The 23,250-nt window shown below is 42.1% G+C and overlaps 2 protein-coding genes across 2 annotated transcripts in view; both read right to left on the minus strand.

The window, feature by feature from the left end:
- Positions 1–943: 943 nt before the first annotated feature.
- On the minus strand, positions 944–12,536 carry tmem129 (transmembrane protein 129). Its single transcript, XM_022757140.1, has 7 exons — positions 12,201–12,536; positions 9,342–9,400; positions 7,259–7,516; positions 1,820–1,980; positions 1,557–1,716; positions 1,401–1,473; positions 944–1,299 (listed from the first exon to the last, which is right to left on the minus strand). The coding sequence occupies exons 1-7, from the start codon at positions 12,403–12,405 to the stop codon at positions 1,115–1,117; spliced, it is 1,101 nt and encodes a 366-aa protein (XP_022612861.1). The 5' UTR covers positions 12,406–12,536; the 3' UTR covers positions 944–1,114.
- Positions 12,537–13,820: 1,284 nt separating this feature from the next.
- The window catches only part of ccdc142 (coiled-coil domain containing 142), a 21,382-nt gene continuing 11,952 nt past the window's right edge, over positions 13,821–23,250 (minus strand). The window contains exons 8-15 of the mRNA XM_022757101.1: positions 22,668–22,822; positions 21,306–21,440; positions 20,919–21,033; positions 19,476–19,653; positions 18,215–18,325; positions 15,097–15,197; positions 14,159–14,324; positions 13,821–14,018 (exon numbers count right to left, since the gene is read on the minus strand). Coding sequence (XP_022612822.1) covers positions 13,910–14,018; positions 14,159–14,324; positions 15,097–15,197; positions 18,215–18,325; positions 19,476–19,653; positions 20,919–21,033; positions 21,306–21,440; positions 22,668–22,822 — 1,070 coding nt within the window. The 3' untranslated portion in view covers positions 13,821–13,909. The remainder of the gene's footprint in view (positions 14,019–14,158; positions 14,325–15,096; positions 15,198–18,214; positions 18,326–19,475; positions 19,654–20,918; positions 21,034–21,305; positions 21,441–22,667; positions 22,823–23,250) is intronic.

Raw genomic sequence — 23,250 nt, forward strand, 5'->3', positions numbered from 1 at the left:
TGTTCTTATTTACAACATATCTTTAGTCTGACTTTAATAGAAATTATATTTAGAAATAGATTTTTGAAAATTCTAGTGATGCGATCATCGTTTACATTTCACCTTGTTGAATTCCACTTTATGACGTCACTATAACTGAATTCACCTGCAGGTATCAGTGTTTCTTCTCATATCATATTAATACTTTATTCATGGTTCAGACGATGTTGCTTATAATGAACAACTCTGCCTCTTTCACATGAACCAGCTCGTACCTGGACAGGTGAACTCAGAGTTAACTGAGCCAGCTGATAACCAGCTTCGTAGTACAGGTTATCAGGATGGTCAATGTAGGTTCAGTTAACCCAGATAACTAAAAGTTATCCTGGGTTTGTTGAACTTGCTTTGTAGTACAGACCTCTGGTGACCTGTGGGAGGAAACTGAACTTATCAAGAGACTAAAAGAATCAGTTGGACTGTGTGATAAAAAGTCAATAATGATCCTGGACTCTCACTCCTACTGACGAAGAATAGAGGAGTCAGATTTAAGAGCACGCACCTTCACATTATATAACACTGGTCATGATATGAATATATCAATGTTATATTTTTAATATGCATCATTAAGAAAAGAAAAGCACAATTTCTTCCACTGTCCTCGTGTGTAAATGAATAATGAAGCTGACATTGACTAAACTGCCTTTGTACTGTAGCTTTTCTAAGCTGCAGATTTTTGTCCATTTGGTTGTTTTTGATTTCACTTTGCTTCATATTTTCTTTTCCAACTACACGGCTGGAGGACACTCTTACATGTTGAGCGTTACTGGAAATATTAAAGAGAGTTCATACAAAGAAAATTAATTTTAAATATAAAATCAACATTATCACTAAGTAAACAAACAAATCCTCTTATCAGACATCAAACAAATATATATCCCAAAAACCATTGCACTTTACACCATGCTGAGAGTCAAACCAGATGTTATATATTCTTCCTCTACATGATCGCTCCTTATTGAAAGCAGAGAAAAAGCAGGTACATCACTGAGCTCAGATCAGTCCAGTCCACTTCTCTGTTGTGTAAAAACACAGCTCCACTTTATTTCCAGAGGAAAAACTCAGTTTGTGTGTGTTCTCAGCGAACCACACAGACATCCAGTATACAGAATCTGGCTCTACAGGTGGGGCAGGGGACTCTGCTGGACAGCCAGGTCTCGGGTCTTTGCTGGTCTTGGCGGCTAGCGAACCATCGACCCAAACAGGACAAACACCACATGGGTCTGCAGAAACACTCCTGGCAATCTGACTCGATATCAGCTCCTGTAACACACACAGAGACACTGTCACACACATACACACACACACACACACACACACACACACACACACACACACACACACACACACACACAGTTGCTCACCTTCTGTGTGGCAGAGTCTAACCAGCTTGGTGCTTGCTGGGACCTGCATGCAGCCAATACAGGGCTCGATCTCCTGTGGATGGAGAGACAATGTCCTCACATTCATTTCACATTCTCAGTGATTTGGGGACTTTATGAGCTCGTCAGCACATGTACCTGTCCACTAGGGAGTGTGTATGGCTGGTTGAGGTCCACCTGAGCTCTGAATGTCTCCAGGAAAAGCTCACTAATGGTTTGGTGGATCACCACGTTGGCAGAGTTTCTGATGGGAGCGTGGAGCTTCTCCCTGAGCTCTGCGTACTCTGTAGAGTGCAGCCTGCAAACAGTGGAAAGGGGACTTGTTTTTTTCTGACATGACATATGTTGTTTTGTCTCGACAGACCACGACCAGATTAGGTCTTGAGTCTGTAAGAACACACCTGATATAAAAGGGTCTGACAGCTGGGTTGATGCTCTCCACTCTCAGGGTCAGGATCTGTGCAGGGGAGGCCGAGTCTGGACTCAGCTGGTGCTGCCTGGACTCTGTCACTGTCACATGACAATCATTCTGTAAGGCCATGTGGACGTGATAGGTGGTCACCTGGAGACAGACAGAGGGGTCAGACATGTGGATGAATGTAAAACTTCAAAATGACAACATGGTGAACGGGACCATGATGATGATGAAGACAAGAGAAACTGACACAACACTTGCACTGAAGCTCATACTGATCTGCACCTCACTGTGTGTGTCGGAGCTTTTCATTCATTCAGAATGTAGCATGATTCCTGACAGTGGTTCATAACCATGTGCCACAGGTGGGACTGAACAGTTTCCAGTGTGTTTTTACTGTCAGCAGAACAAGGGCTGAGGTCGAACAGTCTAAATGATCTCCTCTGTAACCACTTCTCCTCCACCTCAAAGAAAACATCATGAGGTCAAAGATGTGACGGAGAGTTCATTAGGACTTAGGAAGAGAATCTGACTGCACTGACACTAAACTTTTTTTTTTTTAAACTAACTTTATTTATAACACATGGAGGATAAATCCTCCTTCACTAACAACAAAACAAAACAAACAGGGTTGAAATAAGATGACATGACAGAAAAATACAGATAGAGAAAGTTGAGCCATTGAAATAATAATTAAATAAAAATAAGGAACTGAGCAAGAGATCAGAATAAATTATATTTCCTGTCATAGGCACTTTTGACATTTCTATACAATTGTTAACTAGAGAAAATTCCTTTTTAGTGCTTTACACAATGGGAGTGGATTTAGTGAAATGACATTTATGTATAGACTGTGGTATTTAGTTATGATGATGACATTGTTAACTATAAATTCAATCTGCTTATTCTTCATGACTCCTGACTGAATTTAAAGAGAATAAATCTATATCTATGGATTTGGGCTTGAGTCGATCAGACAAGGATTTCCATCAGTTCAAGGAGATAAGATAGGAAGCATTGAAGCTCCTTTCCTCATCATTTAGAGAAGTGAGCCAGCTGTGATCATGCTGCTGCTCAGAGACTTCAGCTCATTTCACTCAGTTTGAAGCTTCCTAAGAAAAAAAGACTTTTCTACTGCAGCCAAGGACTCATTATGAAGCCTTGAAGCTGCACTTATTCGTTTTTTGTCCACGTGGGGACAGCAAGACACACTGTAAACACAGCAAAGCTACATTAGCATTAATTTTGACTCATGTCCACCTGATGAATCAGTTTAGTTTAGCTGACAGTCCAGTCAATATTCGGTGGAGTTGGAGATAATTCTATGTGGGTTTATCAGTTTAAAGCATCTTCTTCAACATTAAATTAGTCATCTGAACTGAGCACAGTGACCAGTGCAGCTTTAACTGGACTTCCCTTCCTTTGAACGTTGTTCTCCTCGTACCTGGAGTACCAGGTGTGGTGACCTGTTCCTTTTACTTCTTTTAATCTGTGTGATCTTCACAGAGCTCCACTTGCTAACTCACATATTAAACAGTCACAACGCTTCACTCGCTCAGTCTGTTGCCTTCACGTGGCTGATTTATTTTTTCTTCAAACTAAATAACATCTCTAACATCTCTGATTCACTGTCTCCCACACGTTTCCCATGTTTGACCTTCCTTCTGTCACAGCTGATCATCATCTGATTAATCCCAATAGATAATAGATCCAATGATAAATACAAAAATAATAACTTAATATTTCAACTCAGATCATAAGTTAGAGGGATTTACATCCGTTCAATAAATCAGATTTGGGAAATTATAATTTGCAATAAATGCAAAAAATGGCTCTGACTCTGGCACTGCTGGAGACTTTCCACAGACTGGTTCTAGTCTGAAGTTGCTATTGTAAATTTGAACTAAAATATGATATACATTATAAACATGTTGAATGTGAAACTTATATATCCAATGAAACAGCCATATTCACAACTGAGGTTCGATTTGTATGTGAACCAGCCTTTGCTGAAGTAAGTTTGTTATAGAATGGAACCTGGTCTGAAGGCCCTGGGAGCATTGGTGTTAGAGAGCAGCTGTGGCCCAGGTGGGGGATAGAGAGGAGACGTCTGGACACCTGGCATCACTACTACAACCTGGACACCACTGTTCCCATGGTGTTGATAGGTTCGCTTTAGAAAATAGGTGGAGAGCCCACCTAAGAAGGAGGATTAACTATATATGATGGTGCACAGGCACTCTGTCTTCAGTTCAGATCTGGATCTGATCTCACTTTACTCTCACAATACAATACAATTTATTCTTGTGAAAGAATAAATTGTATTGTATTGGACTCTGAACAATAACAAAAGACCATGTTGGTTGATGTCATGAAATAGTGTGGGATCATGGGAGTTGTTGTCTTCATCACCGTTACCTTAAGCTCCTCCCAGTTTGGATTCCTTCAGTGTCAGTGGTTCAGGAAATCAAACAGACCCGGTGATTCTAACCATTAAAACACTGACTAAAGCAGTTTCACATTTAAAACTCAGAGATTCAGTGACGCTCTTCAGTGACACAAGACAGGACGTCTCCAGCAGCTGGGAGCTGAGCTGTCTAACATTTCCTCAGCTTGTTTCTCTGATAACTTCAGATCCAGACGTCCGACGACTAAAATCCTTCATCTGCTTCAAATATAGAGCTGAAAACCACCAAGGTGGAAAAAGTGTATGTGGCTTAAAACTAGATAAAAGTCAATGTTGAGCTTCTGTCAGACAAACACACTGACACATGATCATAGAGGATATGATGTCATTGACAGGCGACCAAATGAAACAAATGATTAAAATCACAGATTTCTCTGGTTTGAGAATTGATGGAAACATTTGTGATAATGTAAAAACACAACTCAACAACATATAGATCATAGGTCTAGTTGTTTTTAGACATTTTAATGTAAAAACGTTACAGATTATAACTTTAAGTTGAGGTAGGGTCTGAGTCAGTTGAAGAAGGCATTATGAGCTGTTCTATGGGGGGGTCATTCTCTCCAGACGTGGGACTAACTGGGACCACTACACCAAAACTGCTTCACAGCTCAGACCTGTTACTGGGGTCTTGGTTATACACTCAGTGACAGACTGTCTCTGTACTGTCTCTACAGTTTCCAGGTGATCAACAACAAATTCAGAGGAAACTTTTTATGTCAGGGGCACAATAGATAAAAACATTTTCAGTCCTGGGTCATGAGCCTTAATTGAACAGACTATCTTAATGATTGAGTTTCCCACTGGATCTGCCCTAAGAGGATTTAATCACTGTGAAATTTCACTGGGCAGTAAATATTCCCAGTCCCAGTGGGAACAGTGATAGTGGGCCTGAAGAGCTGCTGTCAGGTCAGGTGGAAGGTGAAGGACATCACTGAGGTGACTGTCAGCCATCTTGGACCACAGTCTGCTGTGGTTCAGTGTCATTAGAGAAAATGTTTGGTCACATACATAATGTACAGAGGAAATAAAAAGGTCAGTGAACCTCTGAATGACCTGGTCAATCTGATCCAATCTTCATCTGCGTCACAAACAGACAAACTCAGTATCTTGCTGATATCACACAAACAATCCTAATCTTTGTGTTTTTATTGAACACAACGATTAAACATTATCAGCTCTGGTGGAAACAGTCAGTGAACCCTGGATTTAATAACTGGTTGAACCTCCTTTGGCTCCAATAACCTGAAACCAGCTCCTCCAGTAGCTGCTGATCAGAGCTGCTAAGTCTAACCCAAACCTCCAGTCTGGTTTTACTGACTGACTCCAGGTCTGATAACTCCTGACTCCAGTCAACCTCTGTTCATGTCATTAGTGGAGGGCTTCCCTCACTGTTTCAGATACACTGTGAATGTTTGAACTAGAACAACACAATCACAGAGTGTCATTAGTTAAAATAGACTGTTCATTATTGCAACTTAGATGAAGATCTGATCAGATTTGAAAACAAATGTGTCACAGACTTGAACCACAGCAGGTTCTGTCTGTTCAGAGCAGATGGTTTAGCCTTGTCCTCTCTCATCAATGATGCACAGGTTCATGGTTTGTCTGGACCAATGTCAATAAGTGGTCTGACTCAGTGGTCTGGCCTTGTCAAAGTGGCTCAGGACTTTACATTTGCACGTTTCTCCCACATCCAAAACAATGACTGACTGTTCAGTTACTGTTTGATATCCCACATCTTGACCGGTGTTCTTGTTATATAATTAATGTTATTGGTGGTCAGTATGTTTTACATTTGGGAAACTGGAGGTAATTTCCCACAGAGATAGGAACACAAGACCGTTTTCTCCTCTGATTCAGAGGTCAGAGGTCAGAGGTCAGAGGTCAGAGACCACACCAGGGAGACCACTCACCTCCACCTGTCAGGGCCAGAACACAGCATCTCCCTCAGGAGACTCATTCTGGTATCTGACACACCCTTAAAGTTAGTGACCCCTAGTGCTCACAATAGGAACTGCATTTTAATATGACCAACAGGTCAAATAAAGTAACTCAAGGACAGTGTTATGAATACCACTAAAACCAAAGGAGCATGCCATTGTTTTCGATGATACAGAAGGTTTCCTGTTACTGTCAGGAAACTCTGGGGCTGCAATAATTTTGAAGTTTGGGTGGGAAATATTTATATAGGTGAAACTAATATCCTGAAAGAGAAGCGCTCTCAGAAAAATATGAGGAATACTCTCAGTTATGTTACTGTCCCATCATCTCAATGTGTTTGGTCTAACCTATTTAGTGATATACAGTGTGTAAAAGCACGGAGAATCTCTTATAAATACTGTATCAATAACAATTGTTAGGTGTCTTCAAGATATGACAGAATTTATCCAGTTAAACATGTTAGAAAAATTCAAACTGAATATTGATTACAAGTGTGATTTCTGTGGTGGAGAAAAAGAAAGAATTTCCCATCCACTCCCACTGTACGTTTACAAGAATGTTCTGGAGGGATGTGGACAGTTTTCTAAAGAAAAAACTAAAAGTGAATATTGAAATAGTTGTTTGATGTCAAGGTAAGATTAAAGCAACATGTTGTATCTAATACAACTTTTTATTATTTTTGGAAAATTCCATATTCAGAAGAAAGCGAGGTCAAGAACCAAGCCGACTTTCCTGCTCTTTGTTAATGAATTTAAACAATATAGCAAAACTTCATCTGCTGTTAAAAACAGAAAAGCTTTTCAGACTTTAAAACTGTTGAATTAATATAATATGCTGCATATAACACAAACTGTGGCTTTGAAACATGTAAAATTTGATTTTTTTACATTTATCTTTTGGTTTGTCATTGTCTTTTCTTTTATTGTTTCATTGTCTATGCGTGTGTTTGTACCTTTGTATATGAACTATATGACAGTGTTGGGCCGTAGGTGGCCCACCGAGTCTTTCACCCACCTTTAACACCCAGCTGTCAGTGATGATGACTCTGGCTCCTGGGGCCCCTGTAGCAAACTTATCTATGCGTCTGAACTCAGTGTTGACACTGACTGCCACAGAGCCCCAGCCGGAGTGAGGGGGCTGTACATGGGCCTGCAGGGCCCGGCTGATTGGATGGTTGTGCCAGTGATGGCGGGACCAGTAGATGACGAGTGTCCAGCTGATCAGCTGGAGGCAGAGGGATAGGAGCAGAAACGCTCTCCAGCTGTCGCTCACCTGGGGAGACATGGCGTGACATCACAGGTGAGACGTGTAGATCATCATCACTCAGTAACTGCTGCTCACGGACAGAGGGGAGGACGTCCACAGACAAGGACACGCAGGACGACTGATAAAATAAATACTCATCACAAGGTCCCTCACTTCTGTTTAGACTGAATTATAAATCATTTTGAAAAAATAAATCAATAACTAAATATTTTTAATCATTATTTACAAAGTATTTCTGTGTATTTACTCATCAGAAGACTCACATATGTCCATTGTGCACTGACAGCCTGTCATTTCTTTTACAGCAGCGGGGGCTGACTTAGTGGCATCACTCAGATTTTTTCAGTTCAGTCACAACTGATAAAACCTGGTGAAGTGAAACTGTCTTATTTCACCAGAGCAGTTAACTGTACTGTAGCTTTCTGTTTGGGAGGTTTGCTAATTCGCTGACACAAATGAAACAGGTTTAGGTTCAGCAGAGATGCATCTTGTGAACAAGCAAGGCAGGCAACTGCCGTGGGGCTCCACTGAGCGTTGACAAACTTTACAGCAATGTCTCAAAATGCACCTCTCTCCCCCTGAAACAACCAATGGGCAATTTGCAATGACATCTGTGTGGGAGACCTCCCTGAAGGGGCCCCGTTTAGAATAAAAACAATGGGGATCAGTTCCAAGATTTTTCATGTTCTTATATTTATTTACTTATTTTTTAAAATCCTACTGATGTGAACATCTGGAACATTTTTCGTTGGTGTCAGAATATTTATTACATAATACTGACTTCAATCAGCGTCCCCCAATCACTACTGAGGTTCAGACCAGTAACTGGTGCTCCTCACTGACTCTGCACAACATGGAGCTGAACATGAACATGAGAGGAAGTCTTTACAGGGAAAATAAAGCTGAAAGCACATGATCAGTCCCCATAAACGCTTAAACTAAAAGTGACTGAAGACATAAAAAGCTGATAAAACATCTCATCATTTAACATAACAGCTTGGTTTAGCACCCTGAGTGTAAAGAGCAGAAACATACTCTCCAAAACTGTTCACATCACAGGGAAGGTGATGGGCAAGTCAAGGATAAACCTCACACCCACTACACTCATACAATGAATAAAGTGAAAATAAACTGAAACAGTGAAATAAAGTTTTATCCATTTGAAATTGTAAAATATTTCTGTTCATTATAAACTGTGTTGGGACCAATCAGACTGTAGCAGAGGTAGTCAGTAGAGTAGTCGGTGTTTCAGAAAATGAATGTGGTCCGAGTGACCGGATCTCAAATGTGATCAGATCACCTGAGATGGATGTTGATACCTGAACAGGTGTGAACAGGGCCTGTGTGCGTCACCTCAGAGTCACTCTCCCATAGTTTTTCATCTCTTACTTCGTGGATTTGGGAAGTTTTTTCTAAATAATGTGACGTAGCTGCTCATCCTCTACCAGCAGCAGGTTAAGTGTTTTTAAAACAAGAGGATTATTTAAGAATTCACCTGAAGTGAAGAACCGTTTGGAGACAAACTGTTTTTGTACTTGAAAACTAAGAAAAAACATGTTTGGGAGTAGTCAGGATTTCCCAGGACTCTTACACTGAGCCCAGTGTAGTAGTGAGGGATGATCTCTGTTTTCTCCTTTACTGAATCTCATCTCCTGCACACGGCCATCTCTGTGCAGCTCCACATTAAAACTCATTAATCACATCATTACAGCGTGGAGCTGCTCTGAATTGTGGGATGTTAAACAGCTGTTATGGAGTGTGGTGTGTGTGTATCAGGTTTCTAGACTGTGTGTTCATTGATGCACAGACGGACAGAGGGAGACAGGCTGACCTGGTGAACGTAGCCCAGCTTCTTCTCTGGAGCAGCAATACACATCCCCATGTAGTAACCTGGAGAGATGAACAACACAGACATGAACCACAGCAGCCAGTGACCCCATCAGAGGCAGATCTCCCCCACACTCCACACCCCCAACCCTGACCCACACATAAACATCCACTGTGGTCTTCTCTGTACCTGAGCACACTCAGCTCTTTACCTCCACACCAGGTCAGCTGTGCAGGAGGTGCAGCATGGCCAATTATATCAATTCTGTATGTTTGATGTTGCTCTGTGAGCTGCAATGATTAGTTGATTAACCGACCAGTCAAATTACAGACAATAATAAAAATCTGCAGCCATAGTTACAATAGAAAACGTGTCATTTTAAGCAAAATGATAAAGACTCGCTGCTTCCTGCTCAGATAGAAACAGAATCTTTGGGTTTAATGACACCGAGTCTTGTTCACTAGTATCTGATATTTTTGTAGACATAAAGATGAATTGCACAATTGAGAAAATAAGTAGAAGATTAATCAATAATAAAAAATAATCTGTAGCTGCAGCTCTAAATAAAGTGCCGTCCACTCACAGTAAACAGTGGCCTGCTACTTCTTTATCTATATTATTCATCTGCGAGGTTTATTACACTAAAGTCCAGGACCATGTGCTGAGAAACCTGACCCGCTCTCAATTCAGAGTGTGTGTTGTTCCGTTCTTTTGAAAACAGGCTGTGAGAGACGAGCAGAAAACACTTCAAATGAAGTTATTGTAAAAAAAAAAAAAAAAAACACTACACCAATAACCCAGTGAAACCTGTGTGAGGGGAAAACCTCTCTTCACTTAGCAAGCAAGCAAAATTTTATTTATACAGCACATTACATTCCAGGTGGAAATACAATGAGCTGCACAAAGCATGATTTATCAGGAAACTATGTGGACAGTGTAAAGATCAAACATTAGACACGGATTAAAACAAACACATAAATGATATGAAAACCATTAAGAAAATAAAATAATTAAGACAAACAATCAATCAGTAAAAAAGATGTAAATTAAAACTAAATTCATAAAATAAGAAATAGTCCAATAAAAATAATACATATAAAAGTAAAATAAGATGGTAAATTAAGACCAGCAAACAAGACGACTGGACAGCACAGCTAAAAAGGAAGGTTTTAGTTTAGATTTAAAAGATGATAGTGTAGCAGCACCTCTAATATGATATGAATATATGAAGTCTCAGCCCAACAGGTGAAGCAGTTTAACCACAAGTTCTCACGTCAAATGTACAAAGTGTTCTGAATATTACAGACAAGACCTCCTCTCTTATCACCGCCAGTCAACACACTTTTGGCAAAGATACACCACAACAGACAGTTACCCAACACGCCCTGCTGGACTCTTTCACTGGAACACGCTTTATCCAGACATTTCCTAAATACTGTGTTTATCCAACATCAATAACTTCAACAGTCAATCCTCGGGCCGACTCGGTGGCACACCTGGTGGAGCGCATACCAGATAGGCTTAGTCCTAACCGCAGCGGCCATGGGTTTGAGTCCGACCCACGGCCCTTTGCTGAATGTCATCCCCTCTCTCTCCCCCTGAATTTACTGTCTATCTCTCACTATACTGTCTGAATAAAAGCAAAAAAATGCCCAAAAACATAATTTCAAAAGACAGTCACAGTCCTCGCCGGGTCTTCTCTCTTGCTCAAATGTCAGATTGACAACAACAGACACATCCACTCCATCAGATTATCATGTTTCCCTCACACCTGTCAGTTGTCAGGGATGAGGAGTGCAGCTGTCAGCCAGTTTGATAAATGACACAGTACAGCATCCTTTCAGTCTGCTGTATGGAAGCATTACAGATTAAGTTACTATGACAACTGATAAACGTGGTGAATAAAACAGTGACTGTGTACAGGAGAGAGTCTGGAGCCGCTTTAAACAGCCTCCGTGAAATGGGAAAAAAAATAATTCCAACTGAAATCTCAATATCTGCAAAAATTATCGCAATATTATTATTTTTTGCATATCATGCAGCCTTAGCTAAAATCATGTAAAATTTTGATGTAAACTATAAAAGTAAAAACTTTCATAAAGTCCAGAGTCAGTGGAGTTAGGGTGAGTTTTACCTGTGAAAGGTTTGACTCTTGTCCAGAGGTTGAAACTGTCAGGGGGGGGGGGGGGGGGGGGGGCAGAGGGAAACAGGTACTGTGTGAGGCCAGAGGTACAGGTGTGTGCAGGTGTCATCTGGCTGCTGATCAGCAGTCACAGCAGTGACACACAGCTCATGGAGGACATTTAAAATCCTCAGTGTCACAGCTCAGTCAACTCTGAACTCACGGACATGAAACACGCTTTAATGTTCTCTGGTCTCTGCTGCAACAGAGATGGAACAGAGGCTGGTGTTTGATCCAGTGACAGCAGCTGTTTGCACATCTGCTCTTCAAACTGTAAACACATACAGGCTCAGGCTGAAACAATGAAACCATGGCAACATTACACTTCCGGGTTCTTGTCAAAGTTTTCATCTGCTCACAAAAGTGAAAAGTTTAATGTAACATGATCCAAAGCTCACTGAGGAGCCAGGAGCTGCTCTGAGAAGGACCAGACCTCAGACCCAGCCAGATCACCGGCTGCTAGGCCGGTCAGAGCGAATCTGAGGACGGACATACCGCGAACCTGAGACTGGACGTTGGAGGGTGTTGGACAAGTCAGATTCACATCACCGCGTCCAGGACGTGACGAGAAACACAGATTTTGACACAACACCGGACTCTCCCACACGCCGCTAAACTCAACTGAAGAGTATGGACTTAGTCAGATCCCGGTCCCCGTGTGTCAAAGTGTCAGCTTTTACCTAGAGGCAGTGCGGAGTGGACCAGCACGGTGACACTGGTCCTCCGGACATGGTACTGGACGAAGCCCACGTCCTCGCTGCCCAGCCAGGACGAGAAGAGGTTCTGGACGGTCAGACCGGCCGAGCGGAACTCGGTGGGCGTGAACACGAAGCACAGACAGAAGACGACGTAGGCCAAAGTGAAGCTGAGCTCCGGACTCTCCATCCTGGATCTGGTCTTAGTAGACCACCACTATATTTATGATACTTTTCTTCCTCATACGTTTCCCTCTTCTTCTTCTTCTAATGAATTTCCGGCAGCCTTTTCACTGTGAATCGTAATACCGCCCTCCACAGTTTCTTCAGGTGAATTACCGCCACCTGCCGGACTGGAGTGTGGAGCATTACAGACAAGGCTCTGCTGTTCATTCTGTATTTTTGGCTGGACCACAACAGCAGGGACAGCACTATAATCTGGAATGTCACTGACTGACTGATCATATTTCCACCGTTGGTCAGCCAAGTCTCTCGTCACTGAGTTGGAGTTTCTGGTACAAACAGGTTCTATTAAGGGGGTGTTTACAGCTGCAGTGTTGGAAACTTAGCTCATTGTCTCTAGATTTAGAGACTGTTTTTCAAACAGTCTGGGTATAAACCTGGTTCAGGTCTGGACCGTGTATGGATGCTGACCGGGGGCTCAGGGCTGCACCTCTTGTTATAGGCAGTCCACTGAGTCGCTTTGGTTTCCCGGCTGCTCGGGAACTGCATGGAAGAGGAGGAGCACTTCCAATACACTGAGCCCCCCCTCTATTACAACAAATAAACTACTTTGAATACATGTATCATTATTACTAAAGGAGGCAGAGGAATAACTAAACATAAGACACACCAAGCAGAGAGAGCAGGAGCGAGGGAGGGAGAGAGAGAAGCCATCGGTAACGAGGCTTCGTACTAACGACTATGACCAACTCTACATATCAAACAGAGGGAGTTAGACATAAAGACCTGCCTCTAATAAAAGTCTGTGACGTTCTGGAGTTTAAGTAAATAAAGAATAAACATTGTGGATCCAGACTGAGGCTGTGCTCTGTGTGAGAGACTAAATAACACAGATAGTCTCGGGCCCCGGTTGGGTTCAGTCCTGGCCCCCAGCTGATAAAACACAAATTACTCTCAACTATACCTTCAGTGGTTCTCACTTTGTTCCAGTACGATTTCTGCCTCAGGTCTATTGTGTTCTACAAGTAAGAAACTAATTTTAGTTGGTTATTTATACTTCCCTCCTCTGTTTTTGAGGGGAGGATGTCCAATAAGAAAGGGGAAAGAAGAGGTTTGTTTTTCATAAAAGTAAAAGAGCAGTTCAGATTAGAGTTCCTCTAAATTCATCTGAATGAACAGAGACACTGTTTGTTATCATGGTGCATTTCATGTTTATTTATTTAATTTGTTTTAACTCCACTTGAATCCATTGGCTCACAGCACAGTGTTGAAGGCACCATATACACATATTTAACATTTTATCACAAAGTTATGATGATGAAATATATGAATAAAAATGTATTTTATTCAGGAATATGAAAATAATTTTGCTGGTAAAACAAATATTTTGTTAAAGATACAAATATTAATAAATAAGCTTGACATCTTTGAAAAGTTTCTTAAATGTACAGTACAAACAACAGGATTAAACCAGAGTGTGTGTGTGTGTGTGTGTGTGTGTGTGTGTGTGTTCAGGGTTCAGACTTGGAGAGACACTGTAGTCCCGGCAGCCTCCAGCGTCGAGCACTGCCATGGATCCTCAGGTCCAGCCACTCCTGCTGAACAGGACCCAGAGCCAGACTGAGAGCACAAACACAGACAGAACCGTTCTTACTGCGGGAGCTCCACTGGCCCCAAAACACATGAAGAACACAGAACCTTCAGAGGTTCTTTAATGTTCCACACCATCACTGCCTCCACGTAGAAGCTGTAACACATACCTTGGGGCGAGGTAGGGCTCTCCGGGGTTGGAGGGGTCCACTGGAGGGAGGTCAGAGGTCATAACAGAGGGGTCAGCCTGAGTCAGGTCTTCACCCTCTACATAGCCCAGGTTGGTTATACTGCTCCCCACCGCTGCATCAGAGCTGTCTCTGCTGCCGGCTGGACCTGAACAGGTCAAGTCAAGTCAATTTATCTATGTATAATGCCAATTCACAACATACGTTATCTCAATTTCCAAATAGAGCAGGTCTAGACCTTCTCTTTATAATATTATTTACAGAGACCCAACAATTCCCACCAAGAGCAGCACTAGGCAACAGTGGCAAGGAAAGAGGCAGAAACCTCGAGCATCTGCCTCGACCGGTTGGGTTGGAGAGAGAGAGAGAGAGAGAGAGAGAGAGAGAGAGCGCAGAGGAAAAGAACAAGAATGTACAGTGATAGCAAACTTAATAATAGTGATAGTGGCTGATAGTGGCAGTAACAGCAATAGTAATGTAGTGGCAACTGTAGTGCTCCTACATTAATAATAATCATAATAATCATTATTAATTATAGTAAGTACACAGGTACACACAGAGTTACTGCCTCAGGTTTGACTTCTTCTTCAAACCAATCAGTTCTTTCAGAGCTGTTGTGATATATTTTTATTTATAAGAGATGTACACCTAATATCTAAGACGTGTGCACTAAGTATCCTATGTGATCACTGGTGTGTGAAGCAATTAAAGTATGTAGGTACCCAAATCATGAAATGTGTCATGGCTCATTCATGGTTCTAGCACAACTGCAGTGAGTGTCATATATGATGTCCCGGACTTTGATGTTGGGCCACATTTGACCCACACTCTGCTGTTTACATGTTTCTAAAGTCTTCTTCAGGTTCTAAATACAGATCCAGTCCCTGAGCCTCCGGGTCTGAGACCAGAGTGATACTCACAGCAGCGTGTGAAAGGCTCCCAGGTTCTGGACTGCAGGTATGGTTTGGCCTGAGGCTGCTGGAGCAGACACACCACTGCTGAGTCCACCTGCTGAAACACCCTGCAGAAAGAAGGGAAGATTACAACGGTGAAGCACACCTGGTGCTTTATGTTTTCTGTTTTTTGTTTAACTCAGTGGTTCTCAAACTTTTTCACATCAAGGACCCCTGACCTGAGACAAATTAGACCATGGACCCCATCTGGTAAGATAACAGATGTTTTATTACAGAAAGTGTTTGAGACCAATGACCAAAACAGTCATATATTAAGTCAATGTGTTACTGATCGATAGAATTATAGTGAAAACTAGAAAATTCCAGGGAAATTTTGAGTGCCACGGGGGCTACTGCCGGGATAGGGTTAGGGTTAGGGTAAAAAATCTTCTCTGTGTCACTGTAGCGATGACATCACGCAGCCCTTGGCTGTCAGAGGTCAGGTCAGGAGCTGCCGTTGCCATGGCAATGTGAAAATCTGCCCAGAATGTGGCTTCTACATGGCTTAAAACAATTGCAAATTACGAGAAAACCGTTACTTCTTTTCAAAAACCGAAAACACAGTGAGAGACACTGAAACCAGAAGTTTCTTACAGTCTCTATTTTATTCAGATATTCCTTAAAATGAGTGAGTAAGCTCAGTGCGAAGACAGAGTGAGATTCTTTTGAAAAAAAAAGACGATTACATTAGGTGTCAATGAGAGTGAGACAGGTATTGCTGCCGGACTCGGCACCCCCGTTTAAATTTTGTGCAGACCCTGCCTGTCAAAGTTACATTTTATGAATCCCAACAACTATGTCTACATTTTCAGAAAGAATTATTTGTCTCCTTTTTACGGTTTGGCCGTGAGCTCGAGTTAAAAATAAAAATAAAGGTTATTTTTTACTGCTTCACGCACTCTAGCCAACTGACGCTGTCACTCTAACTTTGAAGAAAAAGTGATTTCCACTCCTCCTTTGAGTGCTCATAGTTTGAAAAGTTTACATGTCATGTAAAAACAGTTGCTGTGTTTTGGAGAGAGCAGAAGTTTTCCTCCGTTTTATAGTTTGAATCACATTTCTACGTGCAGGTATGAGAGAGCTGGGTGACTCAGAAAAAAGGTGAAATTTTGTGGGTTTTTAAAGAAAATTCCAATGCATTCCTAATGCATTATTATTCCCAAATTTTGGCGCGTAACTCGTCCCGCAGCTTTGAGAAAACCCCGGTAATATATACGTCAAAACGTGCGTCTTGATCCCGAAAGAGGTGCAATGACTTTTGGTGTTAAAATTCCAATTTTTCCCAAAGTTATTCCCAAAATACTGAAATGTGACACATAAATGTATCCTGACTGATCTGAAAGTTTGTTCATGTTTCACTTAAAGATCCACAGTTCAGCATCTATGTGAATAATGAGAACAGGATCCTGGTCAGGGGACGGTTTCACACAGACAGACTGACTGTGTCTTAGATATAACAAACAGTCAGACTCCAGATACACTGAGTATAAATTAATCTGTGCACAAAGCTGAACTGCTTTGAACTAAACTGTTCTTGACTATCTTAAGCCGGACTGTGGTACAATTGATTCTGGGTAAATTAAGACTTTTTTCAAAATAAAAAAAATGGCCGACCGAGGAACCGAATCCAACCACTCAGCTCTGTTTACCCTCAGCAGAAAATGTTTGTCTCTTGCAAGAATTCAACAGTTATAAGGACATTTTACTTTCAGTGGAGAGTGAAACAAAAAAAAGAAAAATCTGATTTGGAAAAAAAAACCTCTGCTGTGTCTAAAAACTCTTTCCCTTCTCTTTGCTCTCTCCATAACAATGTCAGCAAACCACAAATTATGAGCCAAGTTTTCCCGTTTTATGTTGTTTGGTGCTATTAGTCAGCACAGGTGTCATTGATTGTTACCATGGTAACATTGGGCCTCATTAACCAACCATTCTTAAGAAGAAATTAAAACCCACTTGAGCACTTTTTACAAAGATTCTGACATTCACCAATGTTGTCTTATTTGGGATTTGTTCTTAGGTAAGAACAGAATCTACGCACACTCAGGAGTACTCTTACACATATTTGAGTGTTGCATTTTCTTCTGTTCTACAGTTATATAATAATATGTTATTTAAATTACAATAATATTTTTGCAATTTTTAATATTTCGAAAAAATTACTTCTGTTATTTTACAAAGCATTATGGTCTTAAAATAAATGAATGCTACATTAACACTCAACTGCTCGTTTACGGCTCATTTCCTGCAGCAGTACCTCCACTTCAGAACTACTAAAGTCCCTTTTGCGTTTTGAGTCCGGTGCTCCGTCTTTTGATTTTTCGTTTTGTCATTTTCTCAACTTTCCCTTATGGTATCTCTTTGTGACTTCTTTCTGTGTTTGCACACAACCTTTCAGTCTCATGGCCTTTTAAAGGGCATTTTCGGGTTTACCTATGCTAATTAGAGCCAACTGGCACACACTTTCAATTTACGAGGAGATTGGCATTCATCAATCTAAGAATACAGGTGCGTGCAATTCTGCAGCTTAAGAACACGTTCATGAATCTGACAGAGTTTTCTTAAGAACTTTCTTCAGAACAACTTAAAGAATTTAAGAAAATACTTAAGAAGATATTGGTGAACGAGGCCCATTGGTCTTAGACCTGAGTTAGTCTGGGGGTAAGGTGTCTAATGTTTTTGTGTTAAAATGAGTAAGTCTTTATTTTGAAACAGTCTGACTAATAGACACTACAGACCACTCTGACAGATCTTTGTGAAACTGGCCCTGATGTCGTTAACCTGAAACTACAGTGAAGTTTATGATGAACAGTGTTTCCCCCTGCATACGTTCAGCAGAGTTGCAAATTATGATATTTCATGTGGCTCATTAATATTCATGACGAACCTACCACCGACCCAACCACACACACAAACACACACACACACACACACACACACACACACACACACACACACACACACACACACACACACACACACACACACAGACACACAGACACAACTAGGCCAACACTATAACTACTGTAAGGTCACTTGAACATCCCTGAGGACACACAGGTCAGTTAGAAGGCAGGAGGTGACGTACCGCAGGCTGAGCAGGTGCTGGTGGAGGTCAGCTGACAGACCGTACCTGTCCGACTGGATCAGCTCTCTGATAGAGTCAAAGTCCTGCTTCAGCTGGAGAGCTCCCTGCACACTGAGGAGGAACCACAGCGCAACACTGAACCCTCACTGAACAACAGATCTGTACTACGAAGCAGGTTGGTATCGAGCTAACTTCAGGTTTAACACTTCTTACCAGGTTAAATCACCATGGTAACTAATACTGAATTCTTAACCTGCTGTGGATCAGATCAAACTACTGACCAATCAAATCACTGGAAAAACTCAGTCATCATTCCTACAGGATCCTGACAGGGACAAAAGAGTTTACAATAAAGTGATCAGTAATAAAGATCAGTACATATTTGTATAGATCAGTGGATGTGTTGCTGTTTGAGTCTTTCCATGTGTCACTCTGGTTTTAAAACAGAGCCTCTAACAAACAGAGGAGAGTTTATCACTAAATAACTACATAATAACTATTGTAGCTTCATTTGACCTGAACACAGACTCTTTAATGGACAGGATTCCTGACAGTGATGAAGCTTTTACTCTCTTCTTCATCACTGCAGCTCAGAACAACATGAGGAGAAATCAAAACCAAACCAACAATGATCCACACACTGTTCACTGTTTCCATGGTTATAAATGAACATTTCAGTCGGACTGACTCTTTTCTTTCTCTCCTCTCTGCAGCAGAAACAGTCTGACATGAACTTTAACTGTTTGATCTGCTTCACATGTTCATAACAGTTTGTTCATCATCAGACAAAAGAGGGAAAAACTCACACGCAATGATAATTCATGTTCTTATTTACAACATATCTTTAGTCTGACTTTAATAGAAATTATATTGAAATATATATAATATATTTAAAATTCTAGTGATGCGATCATCGTTTACATTTCACCTTGTTGAATTCCACTTTATGACGTCACGATAACTGAATTCACCTGCAGGTATCAGTGTTTCTTCTCATATCATATTAATACTTGATAACCAGCTTCGTAGTACAGGTTATCAGGATGGTCAATGTTAGGTTCAGTTAAGCCAGATAACTAAAAGTTATCCTGGGTTTGTTGAACTTGCTTCATAGAACAAGCCTCTGGTCACAGAATAACAGAATGAAGGACATGGAGCCGGGTAACCCTTCAGCTACAGGGGCAGCCCATTCCACGGAGCATGCATTAGATGGATAACACTGTGGTGGATGCTGTGTACGATGCTACAACCACAAACATACCTGAATTTGATCTTCTGCTTCAGGATGTGCTCCATCCACGCCTCCAGGAAAGCTGTCATCGTTACACTCAGAGCCTGGACACGGGCGTCGTCAGACAACGGAGCCACACCCTCTAAAACCTGACCAATCACAGTCTGAGCTGCCAGAGACGCATACTCACTGGGACTGCTGGGAAAACCTGTGCACCATCAGAGAAGTCACCACACACAGTTAAACGTTATCAAATCTGGGTGATAAGTTCTCTGGAACCAGAGAACCAGAGTTCATGTTCAGCGATGTTGGATGGGACCTGTCGCTGGGCCCTGCAGGGGGCCTCAGGCTGTGATGAGCCACCACCCCTGACCTAACGTCAGCCCCCCCCCCAGGATCAGGTCACAACCCTGTTCTTTGCCTCTGCTGCCAGTTCTGCGTATCTGAGCTGATTCCTGTCACGGGACGTTTCTACTGCGTCCTCCCATGACAGATTACACCATGACAGAAGATCTGGTCTGAGATCAGTGGGAGCTCTCTCCTGAAGGACTATTGTTAAATCCACATGTCAACCCTCCAGGCTTTCAGACTGAGCCCTCAGACTCATGTACAGTGACGTGTTCACTGTGTGACTGTGGACTGATGAAGATCTGAACTCTGAGACTCTTTCAGCTTCATGCTCATCATCTCTTCTTCATCCTCAGTCTCTGAGATCTTTGTTGTGAGGCCTGGTTCACATCAGCTGATGTTTCTCTAAATGTCAGAGTGTTGGTTAGAAGTCTGGTTTCACTGACTCCAGGTCTGATTAGTATTTGCATAAGAGGATGAGGAGAGTCATAATGAAGGTCATAAAAATTCTGTAACAATCTATTATTACGCTTCATTTTAATTTTAAATGATAATGAGACAAATCCTATTTAACAGCATTTCATTGTAATTTTCAAAAATCATTCAGATTATGCAGGGGCATGGAGGGAAAGATGAACAGAGACACTGACAGTGACTTTTCATGTCAACACCACAGGAAGTAGGTGAATTCATTTTTATGAATAAAATTAAAATATCAGCAAACTATTGACAAGAAATTGAATTGAACTCAATTGACTTGAACTCAAACCTTCCTCATTGGATTTAAACTGGGTGCGTCAAGACAGACTGCTGCAGAGGCGCTTGTCATTAGGTTTTGTGTCTTTGCCTCAGGCAGACGACTTTCTCATGGCTGTTTTAAATTTGTTCTGAAGGCTGAACCTGTGCACTGTGATGGAGACTAGTATTATCATCTCCACTTCAGACATGCTCCTGTCTGTGTCTGGTCTGTGCATCCGCCTGACAGAACCTGCCATCTAACTCTGTTCAAATCTGTCAAACGGATGGTCTCAAGATTTTTCTGTCATTGTCAAAAAAATTTAGTAAATGACGGAAAATATTTGGTTAACATGACTCTTGGGCCTGATAACTGTCAGATTTCAGTACCTGTTCTGTGGCTGTGTTTCCAGTGAACAGAAGAGGGCATGGTCTGTTCAAAGATCTCCCCTGACATCCTCTTACAGTCACTGGAGAAGGTCTTCAGCACCAGAGAGGAGAAGGTCTGAGGGACACAGACCAGAGACACCAGGATCAGACCACAGCTACACTCTCTGGTTTACATGATGTCATTTCTATGAGAGAAGAAATGGAGATGCAGTTCTCTGCTCCTGCTGCAGGAAGCTGCAGCTGTCAGAGGACATTCATTTCTCCTACTGAGGTCTACAGAGACGTAATGCTACGTGAACCTTTGTCTTACTGTTCTTCTCTAATCCACACAATTCTAAACACTGGAACACCGTCCTCACAACAGGACTGAGCACAGTGTTCAGTCACCTGCAGCTCAGACACCGCCCTGTCCAGAGCTTCCAGCTGCTGCCTGAGCAGGAGTGATGAGTAATAGTCACTGTCTGGAGTCATCATCAGGGACCTGGTCTGACGCACCATCACCTCTAACGACTCTCTGAGCTCCTGCAGAGACAAAGAAAGAGCACAAGACAAACACACTTCATCACACTGATGCTCATTTGTATTCATAAAGACTGCACTGACAGGCCGGCAGGCACTTCATTACATTACATTGGGTTTGCATGTTAGCTTCAGTCAGGATGGAGCTCCACAGCACACGCATCAGGCTTCACAGAAAAGATCCTGTTCAGACCTGGTATTAACACCATCTCAGGTGATCTGATCCCAAGCGGTCTTCTCTAAGTTCAGACATGAATGGACCCAAGACGAATTTGAGATCAGCCACATTGAAGGACCGCCTACTCTACTGACGTCCTCAGCCACAGTCTGATTACTCCCGCCACGGCTTCATAATGAACCCAGAAGATTTTACCATTTCAAATGGATGAAACGTGATTTCAAGAGAGCTGTAAGCAGGGCAATGATTCACTCCCTCTCTCTGTCACCTTTCAATTCAATTCAATTCAATTCAACAGGCTTTACTGGCATGACACAAGAGGAAATTAAAGCCGGCGAAGGAGGACTACAAAAAGAAAGCAGAGAGGGAGCTGTAGCACAACAAGGGGAAGGGGATGAGGACCATCACTGGCTATAAAGAGAAAAGCCAGGCAACATCAGGTGATGTGGACAACACTCTCCTGTGTTTACTCCAGTCACCACCACATTGTTCAGTCCTCACTCGTATTACTGTGACTCACCCATCCTCTGCTGCTGGCCTCACCCAGCTCTGCTCCCCTCGTCACACCACAATCACACCCCCACTAGTCTCTGTTCTCTGGCCCCGGTTCGTCTCACCTGCCTCACCTGTCTGCTTCACTGACTACTCCAACCTGAAAGCCCTCGTCATTCAATCCTGCCCCATCCAAAATCCACCTCTGCCCCTCATGCTCCAGCCACACCCCCCCAGCCCCCACACACATTCAGCGTCCACCCTGCTTCAGCTGACCTGCCACAGTGCTTCAGTTTAAAGTAAAAATAAAATTACCTTTAAATGAGTCTCGTTGTCTGTGTTCTAAAAACTACAACTGAGGAACACACTGTAGGTTTGTAGGATAATAATGAAAACATCAAATAACATCAACAACTTTATCCTTTATCTGAAGGGAGGTGTGAAAACTGCAGCACAAGTCTGTTCATGCCTCTGTCAGGACAAATGAACTCCTGTGATGTCATGTCTGGATCCTCCAGTGATTGTTAAAGTCCTCTGGTTGATCTGGGTGAGGAACCTACCTTGAGGTCCCCCTGTGTGATGAGCAGGAATCTGTTGAGGCTCCATGAGGAGAGGAACTGGTAAGCCTTGGACAAGATCCAGAATGTGGACAGCTGCACTGTGGCCAACACCAGGCTGACAGACTGTCTGTGGAGGGTGAGGAGGCTGGAGGAGCCTGGGGGGAGAGATGGAGAGAGGTGGGATGGTTGGACTGTAACTACCCGACATGATGATAAAACACTGTAAATGTTATATTGCCACAGATATTTCTGGTGTTTCTAGCAGGTGAATGTGTGTATCAGGTGATGAACACTGTAATGTTGTAATGTTGATTATTCAGGACAGTTGGCAGAGCTACAGTCTCTCTCTCTCTCTCTCTCTCTCTCTCTCTCTCTCTCTCTCTCTCTCTCTCTAGATCCAGATCCAGATCCAGATCCAGATCCAGATCTGTCACCACAACACTCTTTAGTATCATTAGTATTATTGATAAAACTAACAGCAGATACAATAACACCTTTACCTCTGGGTGTAACTGTTGTTATTTTCACTGTTATAATTAACAATCAACAGTGTATATTGCTGTTCATGGTGAGCCCCCCCCCC

This window comes from Seriola dumerili, unplaced genomic scaffold (assembly GCF_002260705.1).
Source record: "Seriola dumerili isolate Sdu_G_001 unplaced genomic scaffold, Sdu_1.0 BDQW01000264.1, whole genome shotgun sequence".
Taxonomy (NCBI): Eukaryota; Metazoa; Chordata; class Actinopteri; order Carangiformes; family Carangidae; genus Seriola; species Seriola dumerili.

Coding starts and splice junctions, on each gene's coding strand:
- tmem129 (XM_022757140.1), bottom strand. CDS start 12,405: ATGGAGAGTCCGGAGCTCAGCTTCACTTTGGCCTACGTCGTCTTCTGT. Junction 9,401..12,200: donor CCACTCCGCACTGCCTCTAG/GTAAAAGCTGAC, acceptor TCATCTCTCCAG/GTTACTACATGGGGATGTGT. Junction 7,517..9,341: donor AGCTGGGCTACGTTCACCAG/GTCAGCCTGTCT, acceptor ATGTCTCCCCAG/GTGAGCGACAGCTGGAGAGC.